This window comes from Lygodium microphyllum, chromosome 10, assembly GCF_053477565.2.
Source record: "Lygodium microphyllum isolate KBCC chromosome 10, Lygodium_microphyllum_v1.1.10, whole genome shotgun sequence".
NCBI classification, from domain to species: Eukaryota; Viridiplantae; Streptophyta; class Polypodiopsida; order Schizaeales; family Lygodiaceae; genus Lygodium; species Lygodium microphyllum.
Genome location: NC_141144.1, coordinates 132308101 through 132332399, shown reverse-complemented (window position 1 = coordinate 132332399; position 24299 = coordinate 132308101). Strand labels below are relative to the sequence as shown.

Below are 24299 nucleotides of genomic sequence, written 5' to 3'. Positions count from 1 at the left end.
GCATTAAAATAATTTGAATCATTGAGCCTAGACATCTCAGTAATAGTTGATATACAAAAGATCTATTACAGTATGCACCATTGAATTGAGTCACATTGAAAGTTTCACCCATAAGCAGTTCAATTAAGTTTGGTCTAGTGAGCTCCTGTGTCATTTTTGGAGCAGCCAAGTTTAGAAGAGAGTCATTCTTCTCTTCTTTTCTTAGAAATTGCAGGTTTCAATCTTGAATTATGAGTTGATAGCATGGATCAAGTGTGGACAATCACCAATCTTCTCCTCTTGGGATCCATTGGGGAGCTTTCTATCTTTGTTTATAGTAAGGTATGTTGCTGTTTTGGGACTAAATATCAGAAAAATAGATTATTATAGTATTATGGGCTGAGATTCTTTCTTTAGAGGTCTCAAGCCTAGTGTGCTTTTTGGGCAAGCTCATCTTGTGAAGAAAGTGATCTCACAATTTCATTGCAAGAAATCCCTTTGTTTGTAAGAGGAACAGTGTGAGATTGCATGGAAACTATGCATGAGAGTTGTTTAGGCGAATGCTCTTCGATATTGGGTTCAAATGTTGGCTGTAATTTCTAGGGTTTGGCAGGTTGAAGTGTTCATTCATTGTTTTGAATACTCTACAGTTGGTTGGAGGTCAACATTGAAGGTGGTAAGGTCATTTTGCACCCTTGGACAACTCGTGTCATGAGAAATATTAGAATAGTACCATTTGTAACCAATTTCGAGCGTACATGAGTAATCTAAAGTAATACCAAAAGGGACACCAAGCTTTGGGGCCAACAAGTATCATGTGTGGTGTAGGAGCACTCGACCTTCAATTGTGCATGAATTTTTCTTGCTCGATTTATTCGTAAGCTGACTTAAGTGTTAGGTGAAATATGGGTGTACTACCCTAAGAGCTTTCGAAGGCCCGTTTCACGTGTGAACACACACACACACACACTCTCTCTCTCTCTCTCTCTCTCTCTCTCTCTTATAGTGAACAATGAACAACAAGAGAGTAGAGTGTTGGAATGCCACATTTGCTAATGTGAGAATGATAGAGTGATAGTACAATCCCTAAGGTACTATAGTATCATACTCGAGATGGGTGTTCATGTGGGGGGAAAACCCTTCTCTAGCTAGAAGATAAAAAGTGCTTGTGATAAGGAAGCACTCATATCTGAACAATGGTGGAACATAATAATTATAACCATGGTAGTTAGGTATGTTTCGTAAGATGTGTTCAGTACACGGACTTAGTATAATACTAAATGTACACAAAAATTAATGGGATAAGATATGCCATTTTTTATGGTGAATTGAAAAGTACATAAAATATGAACAATTATTCTATCCTACTACATATAAACGCTAAACCTAATGCTTTCAACATGATGACCCATGGTAGAAAACTAAATAGAGTGACAAGAAAAGTAATGATAAAGAATCAAGATAGATGTAAATTCCAAATAGAGGAGTTAAAGAAACAGAGATCGAGGTAGTGGATATGAGAGAGAGAGAGAGAGAGAGAGAGAGAGAGAGAAGAAGAAGAAGAAGAAGAAGAAGAAGAAGAAGAAGAAGAAGAAGAAGAAGAAGAAAGAAAGATATATTAACGTCTACATAACACCGATGTGGCCTATGAGACAAAATCCAGAGTACATCCATGTCTAATGTCATCTCATCAATGGGTGGCCTATGAAACAATACTGAAAATAACTATATGATGGGACTATACTAGGGTTGAACCATGTGTAGTTATTCCATCGATAAAAAAGAAAAGGAAAGGAAAGGAGAACCAGAACTGATAGAACCATGTACAAAAGTGTGGTGGGGACTATGGGCTGTAGCTGATCTCAAGATCTGCACATGATCTCAGCTATGATGCGGTCCCTAGCGCTTCACTGATATGCCTAGTGGTGAGTCTGCGGTGTCTCGTGATAATGGCTCTTATCCGACTGTGGTGTGGCCTCCTCGGACGTGGTCCTGGTAGACGGGGTCGTCGTGCTCGACAAAGGGAAGTGACTCTATCCAATGTGACACCACGGTGTGGCTTGTAAGGTGTTTGGCGGGGTGGCTCTGTCTTTGCTAGGTTGGTAGTGTCAGTAGGGTCGGCTCTGTAGAAGAAGTCTGTCACTGCTCTCTGTGTGTGTCCCTCTGGGTGAGCTGGCCTCCTGTCTCACAGTAGTACAGTTCGGCGCCTCTCGAGCTCCAGGAGTAAAAAACCTAGGTATCTCTGGTCCTCGTACTCCATGACGCGAGAAAGGGGTCCAAATCCATCACGGAAGAGGCAGTGGCACCGTCCTCATATGTCATAGTATACTGTGCATCTGCATATGTAGTGCTCTTCCGTCTCAGGTTCTCAACTACAGAGATGGCAAGTCCTATCCTCTACTAGGGTATTGTTCCATCTTCCTGTCTCCATTTGAAGCCTATGTGAGGAGGTGCGAATCTGTCCGATAGCAACCCATACGCTATGGGAGAGATGGGTGTCCATATATGCTGGCTGAATAGTGAAACCATCATTAGAGAGACACAAGAAATGACTCCTGTAGAACTCCATCCTCGATCCTAGAGGGAGTGGTGGATGGATCCATGTCCTTGCTGTTTCAATTTTCAAGATATCAGCTTTGATCACTTGGTTCAACTTTGATCGGCTGAGAGAAAGTGTAGGGCAGTCAAGGCTATAATCCAAAGGTGGAAGACAGTCAACATCCAAACCATGTAGGCTCATCCAAATAGTCATCTGTGAAAACCAACAGTTCTTCTCGCCTCCAGTTGCTAGTTGTCTAGATGAGGTTAGTGCCAATCTAGAGTATCTATGGCGTGGAAGTTCCCATAGTTTGTGCCAAAAGGTCACTGCCCTGAAGAGTGCCTCCGTAACTATAAGTGTTGTCCCTAGCTCTGTTCTGACAATGGGATGTGGGGTGGAGGGCTTACTCCTACTCATGCATGCTATCATCATGATCAATGGCCTTTCCATGCTATCCCAATCATCATAATAATCCCTCTCTATTCCAATTTGATCAGTGAGTGGGCTAAGACGCCTGTGGTATGTAAACGCCTCGAACAACGTAGTATGCTTAACAATTATGATATTCGCTTGTTTTCGAGATTTAATATAAAAGAGAATGAACACTTAAAGCTGAAAATGAAAATTACTCACAAAATTACAACCATGAAAATGTAAAAGTAATGGAGACAAGATTGAGGGTTGAAGATGGGCAAACCCCCCCCTCCCCCCCCCCCTCCCCCCCCCCCTCCCCCCCCCCGAAGGAATGTATTTTTGCTCAACCCAAGTCCCTTAGGGAATAGCTCAGTTACAATCAACCTGAGAGTGAGAAGAAGTAATTCTCACTCTCACAAGATCATGCAAAGATATACAAACACACATGCATTATCTATTACGCAATGATAAGAACTGATTTCTTTACAGTATGAGAGAAGAAAAAGGGGAAATCAGCCTTTCTCCATCGTTGATCAGCAGTACATGGATAGGGCTTGCTTCTTGTTGCTAAAATGGAAGAAAGAGCTCGAGAAGGAGGTGCTGTAATGAATTTACAGGCTTGCTGTCCTGTAAAACAGCAGTGATAGAAGAGGGATTATGGAGGAATTTGATAATGGAGAAGTGGGGGATGGATGGGGCCAGTTTCTGGCTATCTGTGGGTGCTGTACATGAGTTTACAGCAAAGAAAAATGATGTTGAATGAAGAAAAACGAGCTTTTATTTATAGGAGAGGGGAGAGCTAGTACAAAAGGGGAAAGTGGAGTAGCACAAGACAAGTGTCCAGCCACATGTCATGAGATGTGACAAGTGGTGGGACACTTGGAAACTTGTGTGACAAGTGTCTTGATACTTGTCTTTTCTCTATGGCCTTCCTTTTTGGGTTGAATACTGTCAAGAATAGAAACAACCAAATTTAGTAAGCACAGTCAGAGTACAGAACTTACTATTTTTAGAATGACATCCCTATTTTTTAAGACTAGTATTTTTAGGCTAATTCGAGGCTTCTAAAATTTAGGGATCTTCTAAAATTTAGGGACCCCCCCAATATGGGTGTCATATGAAAGCTTTTTCCGTGTATATCGCAAAAATGGTATCCGAATCTTCATGTGACTTTCTTATGCAAAGAAATGTGCATTTCAAGCTTTCAGCCCACACATGTACATTATACAAGCATTTCATGATCATGCCATCTTGTTGATTGTAACTGTCTGTTCTGGTGGATCTAGCCCACACTTCAAGGTATCAATCCTTTCTGTGTGCGAGTCTAACCCTGATATGCGTGAGTTCTAGTCACAGGCGCCCAATCGGGCCATATAGGTGGAAGTGTGAACTATCTTTTCTCTAACCCACCGCGTGGGTCCACCATAACCTGTGACCACTCATCAGTGGCCAGCTCCAATGCACTTTTCTTTATATCTAATTAGTGCAAAGGAAATAAATTTAATAAATCATTATATAGACAAATTAATGAAAAAGGATACAAATTCTGTTTCTATAGAGTTGTGGCAGCCCTCTAGCTTTTATTCAGCTGTCCTCAGCTGAAAAGCTTCTTGATATTGCTGAAGAATATTTGGGTAATCCTTCATGAATTTTTCATCTACCCACTGTGCATCTGTTGTGGGTAGATTCTTGAATTTTAGTAAGAATTTTCGTGTCACAAGGCCACTTCTCGTGGTTCGATCCTTCAGAAACAAAATCTTTTCAGGTTTCAAGAGTTGCTCTGTTTCTTCAACTTCTGGGGGATCTTCAATAATGGGTTCCTTTGGTTCTGGTCCTATGTAAGGTTTTAGCAAACTTAGATGAAAAACGTTGTGTATTTTCCAATGAGCAGGAAACTCAAGTCGATAAGAAACTTCATTTATTTTCTCAATCACTTTGAAGGGTCCAAAGTATCTACTGGAGAGCTTTGGAAAAGATGAATTTTGACCAGAACCTTGTTTGAGCCTGCTTTTATCAAACTTTAGCAAGACATATTGACCTTTTCCAAAAGCCAAAGGTCTTCTTCGTTTATCTGCTTGCTTCTTTTGTCGCTCTTGGGCAACTTTGATAGTGGCTCGAACTTGATCCATTGTGGTTTTTAAATCTGAAGCAAACTCATCAGCAGCAAAAATCTTATCTTTAGTGGGAATAATTGGAGGAGGAATCACTTTACCTTGTACTATTTCATTTGGAGCTTTCCCTGTGGATGAGTGCACTGTATTGTTGTAAGCAAACTCCAATAATGGAAGATATTTCTCCCATTGTGACTTATGTTCACTAACATAAGCTTTCAACATATCCAAAAGAGTGAGATGCATCACCTCTGTTTGGCCGTCAGTTTGAGGATGAAAAGCTGAGGAGAACTTTAAAGTGGTTCCCAAATTCTCAAATAAAGCACGCCAAAAGTTACTTGTGAATTTGGAGTCTCTATCTAAAATGATCTCAGAAGGCATACCATGTAATCTGAAGATATGTTGAATGAAAAGTCTTGCAGCTTGTGCGGATTTCAATGTTTTATGACATGGAATAAAATGTAATTGTTTGCTGAATCTATCAATTATGACCCAAATCATATCATGACCTTGAGGTGTTCTTGGAATACTTGAGATGAAATCCATTGTGATAGATTTCCATGGATCTTTGGGCACTGGAAGAGGTTGCAACAGTCCTGGAATCTTCTGCCTATCATATTTGGATTTTTGGCATACTAGACAAGCCTCAATGAAGTTATGTGTATCTTTTTGTAATGTTGGCCAATAAAAGTAGCGCTCAATTGCACTTAGAGTGGGTGTCCTCCCTCTATGCCCTGCATAAGGGGGTTCATGACTTTCTTTAAGCACCTTTTGTCGAATAGGAAGAGTGACACAAAGGCGATTGTTCATGAGAAGGTAACCGTCTTTGATGGAATAATCTGGATGAGAACCTCCTTGCTGTAAATTTGACCAAATTGCTGCAAAATCAGTATCTTCATCATAAGTATTCTTCATCGTTTGAAAATCTTCATGATGAGCCACTGTAATAGTTGCAATGCGAGGCACTCTAGAAAGTGCATCAGCAACTACATTTTGTTTCCCTGGAGTGTACATAATTTGAAAATGAAACATAGACAAGAAATTTTTCCATCTTGCATGTTTCTCCTGCAAATGCTTTTGAGTCTTGAAATACTTCAAGCTTTGATGATCAGTTTTAATAAGGAATTCATTGCCTAAAAGATAATGTTTCCATATCTTTAAAGCATGAACCACTGCTAAGAGCTCCTTTTCATAAATGTCATACCTTTTCTCCACATCATTTAGACGGCGGCTTTCAAAGGCTACGGCATGGCCTTCTTGATTTAGCACCGCACCAATACAATCACCGCAAGCATCTGCTTCCACCACAAATGGTTTTACCAGATCTGGAATGATAAGAACAGGTCTAGAAGTAAGAGCTGTTTTCAGCTTTGTGAAGGCTGCCTTCTCTTTTTCCTTCCATTGGAAAGAGATCTTCTTCTTTGTAAGGTCATGAAGTGGAGAAGCCATATGTGCAAAATGCTTGATGAAGCGGCGGTAATAAGAACATAAGCCAAGAAACGATCGCACCTCATGTACATCATGAAGATGAGGCCATTCTTGGATTATCTTGATCTTTTCAGGATCCATTTGAATCCCTTCAGAAGAGATGACATGCCCAAGGTAATTTATTTTATGCATGAAAAATTCACTCTTTTTACCATTTACCAAGAGTTGATTTTGTTGTAGTAATTGTAGAACAATTTCCAAGTGTTGATGATGCTCCTCTTCATTCTTGCTAAAGACAAGAATATCATCAAAGAAAGTACCGACATATTGTCGATGCTCTCTAAAGATGCGCTCCATCATTCGATTAAAGGTGGCTGGTGCATTGGTTAATCCGAAAGGAACCACCAAGAATTCATAAAGACCGTATGAAGTGCGGAAAGCAGTTTTGTGTACATCTTGTGGTATTACCCTAATTTGATGATAACCACTCTTTAGATCAATGCGGCTGAAAACCTTTGAGCCTCCTAGACGATCCAAAATGTCGTCAATTCTGGGAATAGGAAACCGATTCTTCACAGTGATTTTGTTGAGGGCTTGATAATCAATGCACATCCTGAATGTGCCATCTTTCTTTTGAACAAGAAGAACCGGTGAACAAAATGGTGAGCTACTTGGCCTAATTAGCCCACGGTTGAGTAGGTCTTCGACTTGCTTTCTGATTTCTTCTTGTTGAGGACGGCTCACACGGTATGGTGCTATATTAGGAGGAGAACTGCTCGGGATAATATCAATATGATGGTCTTCTGGCCTTTCTAGGGGAAGCTGATAAGGAAGATCTTCCGAAAAACAATCTTTATACTTTTCCAAGAGCTGAAGTCGCTCTTGGTTTTCAGCATTCATATTATCTTTTACATCAGCGACATAAAGCAGACAACATTGAACACAATCCTTAATTGCTCTAGAAACTTGCATATGGCCTACCATAGGTATGGTGTCTCCAGAAACTCCAGCTTGGATCTCGTACTTCTTGCCTTTGTTGGTGAGTTCTACCTTCTTTTCCTGAGAGAGGATGGTTGAATCTACTCTATGATTCCAGGGCATGCCAAGAATCACATCGCAACCATCAAGATCTCCGATACAGAAGGTATCTTCGTCACTGTAGCCTTGAATTTGAAACTTGATCTTGCCAATGTAGGGTATCACAGTCTTCACTGTGTCACCTTCATCAGCATTTAAAGCTTGGCGAACTTCTGCCGGAGTGTCCATCTCTTCATTCTTTAATCCAAGCTCTTTAGCTAATTGCAAGGAAATGATATTTTCGTTCGCCCCAAGATCTATCAAGAATAGTGCTTGCTTACCTTGCAACTGTCCCCAAGCTTTTAATAATTTGCGCGTCTTTGGAGTGTGAGTTGTGTTTGCAACTACATCACTGATAGCATTGATTTTCACTGGTGACTTAGGCTTGTTGTCAGAAACCTTGCTTTGTCCCTTGTTTGGACATTGCTTCGCTATGTGGCCTGTTTGTCCACGTTTAAAGCACTTCCCTTCTTTCATGAAGCGTTGCTTTTCTTCTTCGGAAAGTTGCTTTGCTTGTGGGTATAGATTGGAGCGAAATTGAGGAGCATTAGGAGGTGCATAGGGCTTCATCTTCTTTTGATTTGATGGCTGCTTTTGCTGCTGTTTTTGTCCTTCATTTGGGGCTGAATACTCCTCATCGTCAGCTACTCTCTTGTTATCATTCTTTTGGAATGATTTGTTACCATTGTGCTCCATTTCCCATGTCTCAGCATGGTCTATGAGTTCCCTGAGACTAGAACAATGATAATGGTTAAGAGCAGTACGAAGTTTAAAATGCAAACCTTCTTGAAACTTCCTAAGCTTTTCCGAACTGCTGATCTTCTTGAAATGTTGGACCTTCAAAAGTAGCTCCCAAAATCTCTTGGTATAGTCACCAAGTGACTCATTTTTCCTTTGCCAAAGCCGATCCCATTCCATTTTTACATCTCTTTTGAAATGAACAGGAAGAAATTGGCTTTGTATCATGCGAACAAAGGACCGCCATGATTTTGGGGCAGCATGATCATATTCCAATCCCGTCCACCAAGTATGGGCTAAGTCGGTTAAATGTAAAGCTGCAAACTTAATCTTTTCTTTTTCTTTATACTTGTCACGACCATACAAAATTTGAAATTGACGAATAAACTTCAGAAGAAGATCAGGATTTCGGGAACCATCATACATACTGAACTTGATCTTCTTTTCAAGTTGAGATAGTGACTTAGTCTTCTTCTTTTTCTTATGCCTTCGTCCATGCTCGGATCTTGAGGTTGAAGATGATGAAGTGCTTGATGGGGATGAAGATGGAGACGAGGGTGAAGAATGTCGACGCCTTTGACGATGATGAGGTCTTCCACGAGAAGGGTGTGACTCTTCGTCACTAGAAGAGGATCCATCAGAATAGGCACCAGATGACTTTGAAGAAGAGGATGAGCTTCGACGCGATCTCTTTCTTTGTCTTGAAGTAGAATGGGACTGCCTCTTAGAAGTAGTTGGACTTCTTGATCGGCTCCTTTCATTGGTATGGCTTTGTCTCCTTGAAGTAGATGGGCTTCTTTCCCTGAATTCTTTGGGATTCTCAACTTTTTCTAGTTTGAGAAGTTGCTCACGAATTTGTTGATTCTCCTCTCTAAGACTTTGAATGGCTTGAAGGATAGCACTCGACTGATCCATTGAGACTCTTAAGAAAAAAAAAAATGCTCAAGCACTCAATGCAAGGGCTGAAAACAAACAAACTTATAATTGTAAGCACTACCAGTGTTGGGGGTGAGGACCGAGCCAAAGCTCTGATACCACTGTAAACGCCCCGAACAACGTAGTATGCTTAACAATTATGATATTCGCTTGTTTTCGAGATTTAATATAAAAGAGAATGAACACTTAAAGCTGAAAATGAAAATTACTCACAAAATTACAGCCATGAAAATGTAAAAGTAATGGAGACAAGATTGAGGGTTGAAGATGGGCAACCCCCCCCACCCCCCCCGAAGGAATGTATTTCTGCTCAACCCAAGTCCCTTAGGGAAGAGCTCAGTTACAATCAACTTGAGAGTGAGAAGAAGTAATTCTCACTCTCACAAGATCATGCAAAGATGTACAAACACACATACATTATCTATGACGCAATGATAAGAACTGATTTCTTTACAGTATGAGAGAAGAAAAAGGGGAAATCAGCCTTTCTCCATCGTTGATCAGTAGTACATGGATAGGGCTTGCTTCTTGTTGCTAAAATGGAAGAAAGAGCTCAAGAAGGAGGTGCTGTAATGAATTTACAGACTTGTTGTCCTGTAAAACAGCAGTGATAGAAGAGGGAATATGGAGGAATTTGATAATGGAGAAGTGGGGGATGGATGGGACCAGTTTCTGGCTATCTGTGGGTGCTGTACATGAGTTTACAGCAAAGAAAAATGATGTTGAATGAAGAAAAACGAGCTCTTATTTATAGGTGAGGGGAGAGCTAGTACAAAAGGGGAAAGTGGAGTAGCACAACGTACATGGCTGATCCATGTATGGCCTCTGCTAAATCCCTTGTACATTCTTCCAACGATCTACTCAAGTCCAATGTATGTAAACTGGTCTGCGTAGAACCACTGTAGATGTGTGAGGTGTCTTCTGTAAAGTAGTATTTGGGATGTTTAGGGAGGTATGATGTTTCATGTTTCATATGTACACAAGAGAGCATGAGTGTCAAAATAGCATGACCTGCTGCTATGCCAATTGGTCTCTTAGAGAGAGAGAGAGAGAGAGAGAGAGAGAGAGAGAGAGAGGAAGAGGAGGTGGTCAAGATAGAGAGTGAGGTCGATGAGGGAAAGAGAGAACCGAGATAGAGGATAAGGAGGTGAAAAGAGAGAGGTAGAGGAAGGGAAGGTAAGAAAGGTATAGATAGAGATAGTTGAAGAGGAAGATGAAGAGGAGAAAGGAGAGGAAGAGCTTGAAGCTTGTGGTGATAGATAGAGGTGAAAACTTGAGGGATGAGAAACAAATAGCTAGAAATTTGTCATAAAATGGCCAAAAAATGGGTAGCAAGGCACTTTTTAGAAGCTCCAATGATCCAAAAAATAGGCAAATTTTTAATCAGTCCAGATCCATATGGATCCCACATGGATTGTACTAGTTTGAGTGGATGAGACGGATTGTGCTACATTAATCCGCACGTGGACAGAATTCAACCACGAGTATAATACTCTCAATGATGCCAAAAGGCCCCTTTTTTGAGGTGCTAACTCAGGAAATTCCCCTAGTTACTTCAGATCTTGAGATGGCTGTGTGAGGCTGTTTGGGGCAGATTTGAGGATGGACAATTCAGTTTTGTGTAGAGAGAGAGTAGCTGAACCATGAGGGCAGCAAGGTTACTAGGTCCGAAACCAGCCTTTCTTTGTGGACAGGGTGGTAAATGACCTGATTTAACTTAAATTATAGCAAGCACTAAATTCTTAATTCTTGGAGAGTTGACACTCGAATGGCCCTAACAATCGGCACCCCTTACGGCATTTCTTTAACTTGTATTGCTTCAATTTGAAGTACACTGAGATATAGGCTAATCTCTCTTTAAACTTCAATATAGTGGGCTGTCACAAATGACCAGCAACATCAAAGATCAAATTGCCCCTTGATTTGGCTACAATTTGGTTACAGATTGACCGAAGAACACTTGCATGTGTGCCAAATTAAGTGTAGATGAGCATTCCTAAAACCAACCTTCCTTCTTGAATAGGGTGGTAGATAACATGATTAAGTACTTAATTACAACAATTAACAAATTTACAAAACTGAATGCACACTTTACCGCTTCAATCTTGGACATTGGACGCCTTGTTGGCCTCAAAACTGGCGCCCCTTGCAATATTTCTCTATCTTATATTGCAAATGGAAGGAGTACAATTGAGATCCTTTGATCTTCTTCCCTAATCCAAATACCTCTTGTCAAAACTAACCAGCAAGTCTCCAAACCAATTTGTCCCTTGGTTTGCTTGGGGATTGGTCTTTACCATGCTCCTTGAAAGACAAAATCAGCTCGGAATCTAATATTGGATGGTTGGCCTTTTGAATCTCCTTGAAATTCCTCAATTTTAGTTGTTGGAATTCATGTCCTAGGCCTTTGATTCTAAGCACGCATCCCATGGCAGTTGTCAAAACCCTAATTTTTGCTGTAAATTAGGGTTACAGTAGAGATTGATTGAAATCTCTTCCAATGATAGCTCAAACTATTGGAAAATACTGAGATAACTTGGGAGATGTTGGGGGATAAGAGAAAATGCTATAGAGAGAAATTTCAAAGTTTCATCGCGAAAAATGTTGAAAAACTATTGTTGTTCTACTCAAATAGTCATGGAAGCTGCCATCTATAGCTTAGGACCACTAGAAAGGTTGCCGTCCCCTCCTGTATGTTGTCACTTGTACCAAAAGGACCTTGGGCTGTTGTCACCTACTCTCGGAGGGCTTCAAATTGTTGTCACGTGCTGTAGGACTGGTCCATGGTGGCTGCAAACCACATTAGTAGCATCTCCTTGCTCTCTAATAGCCTCCTTCGCTCTCATGATAGTTGGAATAGACTTCTAGCATTCCCTAAAAACGTTTTTTCCACTTGCACGGGCAAGTTTTGCCAAGTGGCAGCCTTCTGATTCCATTTTTCAGCATTATCTAGCTTATTAAATTAATTTTCAGAATATTAATTTTTAAAATTAATTTATTAATTGCTCTAGTACTCGGAAAATAAATTTCGCCAATCAGTAATTAAATTGGCTAGGCCAATTTGTTTTTCAAGTATCCTTGAGCAGTTATTGATCCTTATACCGGCATTAGTTAATTGATTAATGTCTAGCCTCTAATGTTACCATTGACATTAGTTGCTAATAAATCAGTCTATGCCTAAAATTTGACATTGAGTACGACCTAGTACATGTTAGACATAACTTATTACAACTTTTGCTTTTGGTACCAAGCAATAACTCAAGGTCTTAGGTTCCACATTGTGAAATAATTTGCTTGCATCTTATATGTGCAAGTCACATTAGCACCTTTCATTAACTTTTAATCAAATGCTAAGCAAATGAATAAAATTTCATGTTCTCGTGATAATTCCCCTTCAGATTAGCTGTAGGTACATCCATTACAATTGCTACTTTGATGACTGGGGTTTCAATCAATGGGCACAATGATTGAGGTGTTTGAGGAACCCTAATTTGTACTGCAAATAAGGATTTTGATAGCAATCTGCCTTGCGTCCCACCTTTAATGGTTGAGAAAAATTGAGAATGGCTGAGGAAATGTTAGGGAAGATGAGAGATGGCTTAGGAGAGAAAATTTTGAAGTTTGTTACTAGTAAATTCCTCCAACAATAGTTACGTGCCGATCAAAGGGCTGTAGGTCAGGTTGCCTGTCATGAGGACATGTATTTTTGAAACCTTACTTAACATGCAGATTAATTTTTAATCACATGGTTAAGTAAATGTTGTACATGTGAGGTGTAGCTGGGATTAGAGTGAATTTACGAGCTCGAGATCCAAGGAAATCACGGGATGTCAAAGGCAAAAGTTGCTATAAGCTATGTGGCACAAGTACTTGGTGGTATCTGGTGCCAATTGTTGGCGCAGGTCATTCATTTGGCCATAAGTTTTAGTTGGTAACACTAGAGAAGTGGCGTTTAATGGTACCTAATACCAATATGATGGTCAAAGATGGTGCAGAGACATTCGGGGATGGAAGTTGTCTATGTAATTTAATTATTCTTTGGTCATATTATTTTTTTGGGCACTCAAATAATAATTATATTAATTTTTAGTATTTAAAGATTGAAAATTAATATCTAATTGTGGATAATGCTGGAAAACCATTTGGAAAGGTTGCCACCTTTCAAAAATGCCCATGCAAGACTAAAAAACGTCTTTAGAGGCTGGAGAGAGACATTTTAGTGCATTCAGCCTGCAAGAGAGAGGTAGGAGATGCTGCTAGTTTGATTTTGCAGCCATTGGAGGACCTTTTGAGGCAGGAAGGGACAGGGAAAGACTAATCATCAACAGGTGATAGCATCTATAGGCTATCGAGACAGCGTGGCAGCAATAAATGACTGATGTTTTTCAGTTCTTTGCATCTACAAGTTGTTGAGACAGTGCAGCAACAGTAAATGACTGATTTTCTTCAGTTCTTCGCGAAGAAAGTTTGAATTTTCTCTTCGTTAGCATTCTCTCTCATATCCCGCCTTTCTACAGCCTTGCTTTGAAGATTACAGCATTGAGATCACTTGAGGCTAAGAAATTTCAGATTTCTCTGCTGTAAACCCTAATCTGCAGGCAGAAATTAGGATTTGGCAGCAGCCTCAAGAATTGTGCCAGAAATTGGAAGCTTGAAGACTCGGATTCAATAGGGTTGGAGCTGTTTTCAATCAAATTCAAGAGGGACTAGCAAATCCATGAATTTGGGGCATTTTCCATCTCCATCAAAGCGAGTGAAGGCCAATTGATTGCCCAAGTCAAGGGGCAGATTAGATTGAAGACTTGCTTGTCATTTTGGACAGCAAGGGGAGTTGGAATACCAAAAGGGATTGGGGGAATCCCATTGTACGTCAACTTCTTCTTCAATTAAGCTAAAGAAATATCAGAAGGGGGGCTAGGTTTGGGGCCAACAAGGTATCCATTGTCCAAGATTGTAAGTTATTTTGCATCTCTCAGCTTTGTAATAAATGTTATTGTTGTAATCAGGGAAGTACCACCCATCCATGGAAGGAAGGCTGGTTTCATTGCCTGTCGTTTGGGGCCTTTGGATTGCTAGGTCCTTTTCGAAGGGGATGATATTGATGACAGCTATGGACTCCTTGGTCCTTCGTGTTTCATAGATGGAGTCACATTGACTACCTATGAAGATCAAATGATCAACATACAAGATGATTGGCTTAACAAGGCTGTCCATCGACTGAAACTAGAGGTTGGGCTTGTGACTTGCTCCCTGAAACCTGTGAAGGATGATGTGATCAATGCCTCAGGCTGTATAAATAAGCAATACTGATGATCCTCTTGACTGGGTATACTAAAACTTGGAGGCCGATCGATCTCCTTTGTCATATGCTGTGGAGGGAAGCTGAATTAACATCCATCTTATAAGCTGACCAATAATGGTGAGTTGAAAGAGAGAGGACCACCTTGATAGATATCTAGGCGGTTGGAGCAAATGTCTATGCATAAGCTTGACTTTTGAGAAAAGCACTTGGCAACAAGGCCAGCCTTATGCTTGTACAAGATTTGCTTAGTACTTGGTCTTGTAGACCCATTGAATTCCAATCTCCTTCCTTGATGGAGGACTTTGAACCAAATCCCAATTTTATTCTGCTCAATGTAATCAAGCTCTTGCACAGCATGACACCAGGTCTCCTTCTCAAGAGCCTCTCAAATGGTAGGAGAAACCACATGTCAAGATGCTGTGGGAACAGAGATTCTCAAGGATGAACCAACACAAGCAACTGACCAATGGTTCCTCAGTTGTTTGCAAGAAAACGTAATTCAATTTCACAGACTGTATATAGTATACTGAACCTGGTGGAAAAATGCAAGTGCAGGGGAACCCTGGGGCCTGACTGAAAACACAGCAAGTACTGCTAGTACAAGCAAAATAAAGCTTGTCTGCTTGTTGGCTGAGGGCCGAGGCAAAGAGTAGCACTTGGCTGGCTGTATGGAGATGAGGTGAAATGCATGTATGCTGGTCATGTTGAAAAAGCAGCAAGCTAGTGCCTTCAGGACTGCCTGAAGAAGAGAACAAAATAGGAAGAGCTCAAAACTACAGCAGCTTTAGACTAACATTGCACAAAATTGAGAATAGCAAAATGCTGCTGATCTCCAATTGAGGAACTGACCTGAAAGATGACCCAAGACTCGGTTGAGGGAAATGCATCTTTTGGTTGCCTTAAGATCTGGAACATAGTGAGTGACAAGGTGAAATGGACAGCAAGCTTGCAGGAGACTTCAGGAATTCTAGTCGCATTTAGGCAAAAGCAAGGCCTAATGCACACCAGCTAAAAAATGAAAAATGCTCTCACAGAGAATATGCTTAAATCTCCAATTTGATGACTACAAGTTTAACATATCATTGTCATTGGATTAATCACCCACATGCTTATGCAACTAAGGATCTCGATTTATGTAACTCATGGTGAAAGTGTCTCACTAAGAGGTGTTAGAACACGATGATGCTGTTGGGAATTGTGTATCCACACTTTCAAAGGTGTTTTTTGAAATGCCCATGTATGCCCGACCTGCATGCATGACATCACACAAGCTGTATGCAGAAGCATAAAGGGAACCACCCAGCCATGCAATGCTCCTTGTTTGCCATGCTTTTAGGGCTGTTCACATGGAATGGCCCTGTGGCCAATGCTGTGGTTGGCCATCCAATTTGGAGTATTTGGAGTCCAATTTATCCTGGCTAATGAATCCTGAGATTCAACTTGACCAAGTGCCAAGTGCATCTTGTGGGATAAAAGGGTTGCAGTAAAATCCCTGTGCAGGGGTCCCATTGAGTTTGGCTTTGCTCATGCTTGAGAGTGGCCAATACATCCTACAAGATTAGAACTATTTGTTGAGTTTAGTTGAGTTTTGACTAGTGTTCTCTTTCACGTACATAGAGTGTCTTGAGCTTGGCTTCACTCATGCAGTCTTTGCAAGATTAAAATCAGGTGAAAACATTGTACCGGTGTTTGCTGTGCTGGCCTGGAATGCACTACCTTGTCTAGAGCAACACAGAAACTTATCCAAATCAGTATCCTGTCTTGTTGCTGCCTATCATCCTCGAAGTATGATGTGCCATCACCCTAGGTGCATTGCTGACAAGATTTCAAGATTATGTTCAAAATTTCAGATCAGCTTATTTTTGCAGGTTCCTGAAATGGTAGCCAATTTAGAATGCTTGCTCAATAATCAATGTCTGATCTCATCATGCCTACTGTTTTGGAATCTGCTAGTCCCTGCACCTGCATCTGTGAGGGATCTTTGAGACATGAAGCCAATCCCTAAAGAATTGGCTGGTCCTAACTGAGGAGTCCCCTTGTGTGAAAGGGAGGGAGAATGACAAGGGGTTTCCAAACTGGAGGCTTTGTTGTACAAGATGTTAGGAGGTACTTTAGGGACTTTTATTTGTTGCCTTTTATATCATTGAATTAAGGAGGTATACATTATCTGTTTATTGGTTATTTTTGTAATAATGAAAAGTGAACAAGGAGGGAAACAGCAATTTTAAAGAGATGCAAGTATTCTGTGGCATTTTTGATGGTCCTGACATGAGTTTTGCAATCTCCAGAATTAACATGTAATTGAGAATCATAGTTGAGTAAAACTTTTACAAGGACTTTGGTGGCTATTTAATAGCTCTAAATTCCTAAAGACCTGAGGCAAGAGTTATTGTCAAGTTAATGGATACTAGTTGCATGCATTATAGTTCTGCTACCTTCAGTGACTTAACTGTGGGCCACCTGGGTCTGTGGATTGTGGTAGTCACTGACCAATTGTGTGTCTAAATGCAGGACTTGGATACTACTGAGCCAGCTTTATGTGGAGTCTTAGTGTAAGTTTGCTTCTCCTTCTGACTTAACTTTAGAGCAACAGCATGAGATTTGAAGTTATACTATCGCTGGTCCTAATTATAAGTTTACTTGTTGGTACCTTTGACAGTTACATTGCGTCTAATGACAAGCAAAAGAACAAATATTATTTAGGGTTGGCTCCCTTAGAAGAGATGGCGTGGTATTTTTAATCTCTCCTAAGCTTTTTTAGGTGTGGTTACATCCTGCATGCATGTATACTAGAAAAGCTTATATCAGTAGCTTACAAGGTCAGTTTTTAAAAAAGATTTCCCCCCCCTTGACTGTAGGCAAATAGCAAGGGCTGTAGGTCCGTCTGGAAGAAATTCGGATTACCTTTTTATGTTACACAAATCTCTTTCTGAGATAGGTAATGTAGGTTATACAATATGAATCTTTGAAATTTGGGAGATAATGTATTTGCTACAATAATGTATAAGGTTACCATGGATTTTCTACAAAATGTTTGGAGAAGTTGCATGATTTTTCTTTGCATAACATAGGATGCCAAGAAGAGGACCTTGAGAAATTGGTCACTGAAGTCCGGAGGCTGCTGCAATTGTAGATACAAATATGCTAAAGGAACTTGATACCATTCATATGGTCCTTTGACCAGGTGCTGTATAAATTTTATGCATTATAGCATTCTATGCTGAATTACATCTGCATAATTGTATCAATTGAGTTAAAGGTACAAGAACCAAACATTTTCCTTGTTGAATGGAAAGCATTCTTGGTTTTTTTGGTAGTAAGTACAACACTTTCGTTGTTTTGTGTGATGCTTGTGCACTTTTCTGCCACTACACTTGGAGCTTGACCTCTATCTTTTGAATTAAAATATTGGTTGATAATTACCAGTCAAGACACTGATTACAAGCATATCTATAGAATAGTTTTTCAATACTTTGCAATAAAGGTAGACATTTAAGGTGATGGCCTAGGTTATCTTTACTGGACATGATTTTGCTAGCAGTAAAATTGAGTGGATCACTGGACGGCTACAGAAGCAGCCCCAGATACACATGACACTTCCAGATCCATAGTCATGTGTGTTCAAGACACTGATTACAAGATTATGCTATAGAATAGTGAAATGTCTATACTCTGCAATTATTAGCATCCTGGATGACTGGACGGCTAGAGAAGCAGCCTCAGATACACGTGGCACTTAACTCCATAATCATGTATTTAGATGCTCAGAATAGACAAGCACATCAGGCAATATCAGAGAATTGGAGATGTCAGGAATCCCCTGTTATCTATAGAGATTTTGATGCAGATTATGTGACAGCTTCAAACCTACGAAGGTCACTCTCTTTATTCAGCGGTGCAAGAGGTCTTAATGTTGTCACACAGTTATTACGATGTTCCCTTGGACTGCATGATGTGATTATCACACAAAATAATGACCAGGGGTTCTGTTTAGGTCTAGCAAGAGTCACAATGCAACCAGATCTCCCTATCAAATACCCTTACTGCTGAAAGCTCTTGGAAAGCTCATTATCTGCCACTCTTTGAATTGCCACATTGACGAGCAGAGGATAAAAGGGAGTGCTGTGGATGTCTTGATGTATATGCCCTCCATAACATCCTGTAGAATCTTTTCCTGACTGATCTTGCCATAGTTTGCAACCTCAAGGCCTTTAGGAGAATTCATCTGCAAATTGCATACAACCTTTATTCGGAGCATGCAAATGCTCTTCATCAAGATGTCTTTTGACAGCAAAGAAAGTGGTACATTAAAGATATGGATTGGATAAATCTTGTGGCCTTTTACATGAGAAAAGAGGCTGAGTTGCATTTGTAGTAAGGATCACATCCTTGTTAACAAGAAGACTTTCTTTTTAGCATGTTTATACTCTATTCATTCTTGTATCCAATAAATCCACTTCATACCCTTGGCATCCAACTTTGTGTTGTTTTTCCAGTAGAAGAGCTTAAGGTAAGCAACACAGATGCACAATAGAAGGCTTTGTGCCAAGATGAGCCTCATAAGACATCATTATCTGTAAAGCTTTCAAGTATGTTTACGCCTGATGAAACACGCTTTCAATTTGACATGGTGAAAGTTTCGGGACATCGACGAGTGGAATTTGGTAGTGTTTTGAGCTGTAATGATCAAAAGGAGGCAAACTAGATATTTGGCTTAGGTCAAGCAACTCTAGTCTTTGTGTGTCAACTTGCTCAAAACTAGCTTAATCAAGTCTAGCATATTAATTTGTTGAGAGCTTCAACTTGCTCAAAACTGGCTCTATCTAGTCTAGCATATTAACTTATTGAGATGAATCTAGACTTGATACTTTTAGGTTTGAACATTCAAGGAAGATGGACTGGTTGGATGCTCTAATTAGCACTTGCGTGCCTAAATGAGTCTTGAAACTAAGTAGAATGTGAGTATTGTTTTGGTACCATAGCAAAGCTTGGAGGAATTTTAAAGATTATCAAGCTACACACACACACAATGTCCTCCAAAGAAAAAAGTTGATCGAACACACACACACACACACACACACACACACACACACAAAATGTATGTATAGAACACCACCATTTGTATGTGTGCGTGTGTGTGCACACACATAGGATTACTTCTTTGGTAGGCTAGGATGACTCAATTTAGTATGATAAAATCTAATTACGAAAATCAAATTTCTAGGTATGCTAGAAGGTATCAAGGATCAAGGATCAAGTTGACCAAGTGCTAGTTTCTTTGATTCAATACATTCTATGCCCATAATTTGGCGCAATTTCAACCCAAAAAGAAAAACACTTGTTAGAGTTTGGAGTTGGTGCCACCTCTAGTACTATCAATACTCCAATATTTTGAGTTTGTAAAGTTAGCTTGGTTATTTTCCATTTCAGTAATTTAAAATAACAAGTAGTACACTCATATTTTAAACCAAGAAGGAAAAGACAAATCATATTTTAAATGGAATGCTGTTGTAAAGGCATTAAACCAATAAGGAAAAGACAAATCATATTTTAAATGGAATATTGTTGTAAAGGTATCAAATGAGGGTGCATTGAATATCCTACACCTACGAATTAAACCTAACCAAGAGGGCCAAGCAAGTAGTTAAACCTAAAAAGAAAATTGAACCAAGATGATACACTCAAAACAAGAACCAATTGTATAAACTTTGTTTGCTATTAAGTGCTAGATGGAGTTTTCTTCAAAAGATTAAAATGGTCACATATCCTCACTATGTATTCTTTAACATAGGCATGCACTTAGTCATTAGTAAACTTCTTTGGGCACACTAGTGTTTCTTTTTTATGTGGGTTTGTAGCTGTCAGACTTTTCCTTGCTCTTAAGCTGAAGTGAAGAAGCTTCCTCTCAATGGTTGAGTGCACTTGAAGTTTCTATGATTCATAAGATCTGAGATGTGGAGTACAAAACACAGAAAATAGCTCAAAGGTTAAGAAAATCATGGTGTCTCAAACTCACTACCATATCTACATGCTTAATGAGAAGAAAGAGAATGCAAGAGTGGAAGAGAAGGAAAAATGAAAGAACACTCAAAGATTGATACATACAATGTCCATCTACATAATGTGGAGAGAAGTCCATGTTGCAGATGGGTAGTTGAGAGGATGTATGTTTGCTAGAGTGGAGATTGGTTCTAGAAAGGAAGTTAGTCGAAGTACAAATTTGATGCAAGAATTTCCTTTGGGACTCAATAGGGAGACAAAATAGAGGTTTCTTTCACATTGCTAGACCTAGACACTCAAATTAGAAATTGCGAAGACTTTAGAAAGCTAATGTATCTATGTATAGGGCCCTTAAGAGGTGTAGGTGGTGACAAAGTACTATTTATCCTTGTTGGGAGAATATGTTATTGTGGATTTTCCAAGACATCATTAGGTCATTTTGAGCTTCCTCGATATATTGAATTCTTGAAATTTGTTTTTCTTACCATTTTTGTATTGCACCTTCAACCTTACTATGATAAAGCAAAACCTTTCTCCAACCATATTATGATTTAGAAAAACATTTAGTGATTGCTAATTTGTGATTGTAGTCTATGAAATGTAGACTTGCCATCTCTTACGTGCATTCCCATTCACCATTGTTGCTTTCTACTTAAATGGTTCCACTTGAAGGCACCTAAGATGCATAATTCAAAAACCAAGGTTGGTCCTATTCTCAAACAATATAAAATTGTAAAAGTCCTTTAGACTCTTGATTAGATAATTTACTGATGTGTAGGCATTTCGGGTCACAAACAATGGTTAACATACAAGTTGTACAAAATGTTGTTCTACGCATAACTGTATATACAAATATCCAAGACAAATGAACATCATATTTGTACAAATGTCCAAAATGTCACTAGATTTAGCAACCTTATCTTTTGTTTGCTGAAGCTTGGACACTAATTGAGAAGAATAAGCCATTTAATGATAGCAAATTATTATAATGTGAATAGCATAAATTAAGTAATAGTATGTTGTATTATACTTTATTTCAACGAACAAATTAACCCAATAATGGTGAATTTTTAATTGAATTTATTTTAAAGTGAAGAAAGTTAACTAAATTATATTGATTATTTTTAAAGTCTATATGTTTAAGGTTTAAGTTAATTACTCTTTTTAATCACATATCAATGAATAATTAACTTATTGTCTGATACATAGTTTAGATAATTGAGTATGTGATTGAATGTTACTTTCTTTTATAAATAGATCGTAGCTATTGTATAATAGAGAAAAAAGCAAGCTATCTATCTATCCTTTCCTTTCTTTATCTTTTTCTTTACCTTAATTTTTAAAAGTCTTTTATTTTAACCATTAATATAAGTTATATGTAAACAATTGTATTTTACAAAGACTAACCTTAGGCAACGTTTTCATCTAGTTAAAGTTAGAGCTTAGAATATTTTCAAAATTGCATTTTGAAGAAGTTATGAATACTATGATTATTTAGTTATGCCTTTTGGTTTGATTAATATTCGACCACTTTCATAATATTTATGTTTTAAAACCTTATTTAGGTCAGTTTACGTTGGTTCTTCTCTATTATATGTTTGTTGATAAAGTAAGAAAAAAACACTATTTGTTTGTTTTATTTTTCTTCCTCTCTCTCTTTCTCTCTCTACACACATACACATAGGCACACACACATAACTCTATCTCATCTTTTAGTTTTGAAATTATTTTAATATCTTCTCTCTCCCTCCCTCCCTTCCTCTCTCTCTCTCACACACATATACACACACACACACACAAAATACACATTGTCTCATTTTCTATGATCATCACATACACAGTTGAGATGTCAAGCTTTACATGAGTTGGCATCCACTACGTGCTTGGTGCTTTGGCATGATATTATTCACTGGTATGCTAGGTGATTAATATGAGGATACACCAATTATTTTATAGTTGGACTATATCCACGTAGTCCATCCTTGGTTATTGCATATTCATTGTGCTAGATTCACACTTAGTGACCGTGTGTACGTAGGTTGTGGTACTTTTATATTAGTCTTTTATAATGTTGTAGACTTAGTTCTTTTGTGTGAAAGAAGAATGAAGTTTAAGAAAAAGATTCAATTTGATCTCTTTATGTTCTAAAGTTTTCATTGCTTTGATGTGTATGTGTGTGTGCTCTTGAGTGCTTTACCTCTCTCCTCTTGTTTGTTTTTATGGCATTAGAGCCATCCACGTTTGTGTGAAGCTTGATTGAAAGGCAAGGTGAAGGCATTGGAGCACAAAAGCAAGCAAACAAGCAACATGTAAGATGCTTTTTCACCTTGCTTGATTTGTCTTAGATTATAGCCTTAGGAGGCTCTTAAGGTTGGCAGGGTTGCAATCTCCTATTACAATGAAACTTGGTGAGTAAGAAGAACAATTTACATATTGTAGATAAGCCCTTTAGACCTTGCATGTTGTCATTTTTTGCATCTGAGATCATTTCGATCTCCGTTCTGAATCTATAAGTGGTCTTGAAAATAGTTTTTGGATATATTGCAGTTTTGAATGTGTGCAGTTTACATGCACACAAATTACATATTTTGAATTTATAAGGTTTCAGATATTTGTTGGGTTGTGGATACAAAAAGACATTTGTATATATATTGCAGATTGTAGTTATTGTTATGTTGCTAATGAAAAGTATTGAGTGTTTAATTGTGGTGCACTTGTTATTAGCTTATTTGTAGAATGCAAGTTTTTGCAATGTTTTTTGTTTTATCAAAATGTCTGATAAATCTATCCAAATTATTTTTGAGAAGATTGATAAGAATAATTATCTTGTATGAAAGTTTAGGATGACAAATTTTTTGAAGAATAAATGTATTTGTAATTACATTGAAGGAGAGATGGCAAAAGCACATGAAGTTTTTGTACGGAATGCTACTACAGAATAGTTAAAGACTAAGAAAGATTGGGAGCAAATATGGAATAAAGTCATGTACTAGTGTTTGTTAGTGCCACAGATAGTATGATGGACTATTTGTAGAAATTTAAAACCCTTGTCATTGCATGAAACGATTTGGCAAGAATTGAATCAAGTGAAAAGAGAGAATCAATCCATTAATGATTATGCCTTGAAGATCAAGAGTATTGTGGAAACTCTTGGATCTATCAGTGTGATAGTTGATGATGATGTTGTTGTATATGCATGCTTAGATGGACTTGGAGATGAATACAATAGCTTCAAGTCATCTATGAATATAAGATATTATATCCTTGATTTTGCACACTTGATATCTATGCTGATCCTCGAGGAGAAGAACCTTGGCTTGGATTCATTTTCTTCTCAAAGCAAGAACAAGTCTGAATATGTGTTTCACTCTACTAGTAGAGGTAGAGGTCGTGGGAGAGGGCAAGGTGGTGGTAATGGTCAATGTTATAATACACAACAATATAGAGGAGGATAGTAGTCTTGAGAAAGAGGGAGTCAAAGAGGACAAGTTGCATATTTGAATATACTACAAAATTTTGGTGATAAAGAGAATACTGACATTGTGGTAAAAAATGTTAACTTCTAAAGATTGATTCAAAAAGAAAACCAAAATTAGAAATGGAAAAAATTAAGATAATTATGCATTCAGTAGCAAATATAATAATGACAAGTGAATAATTGTTTGTTATACATCACTTTATAAATGCTATGACTACTAATGGTTTATCAAAGAATGATGTATGGTATGTAGATTCAAGTGTCTCTAATCACATGACTTCTCATGAACATCATGTT

The 24299-nt window shown here is 38.7% G+C and overlaps 1 protein-coding gene across 6 annotated transcripts in view; it reads left to right on the top strand.

The window, feature by feature from the left end:
* Positions 1-22746, top strand: part of LOC148030575 (gamma-glutamylcyclotransferase 2-3-like) — a 63592-nt gene extending 40846 nt beyond the window's left edge. The window contains exons 5-9 of one of the 6 annotated variants that reach the window (XR_015692226.1): positions 17036-17076; positions 17184-17255; positions 17383-17462; positions 17596-17708; positions 19749-22746. Coding sequence is in view for 3 of the 6 variants with exons in the window: in XM_087686933.1 (XP_087543059.1) it covers positions 17036-17076; positions 17184-17255; positions 17383-17462; positions 17596-17657 (255 nt within the window). In the remaining 3 variants the exon portion in view is untranslated. Of the gene's footprint in view, positions 1-17035; positions 17077-17183; positions 17286-17382; positions 17463-17595; positions 18054-19748 lie in introns of those variants that run through there. The other 5 variants (XR_015692227.1, XR_015692228.1, XM_087686933.1 and 2 more) reach the window with 5 other exon arrangements.
* The last annotated feature ends 1553 nt before the right edge of the window (positions 22747-24299 follow it).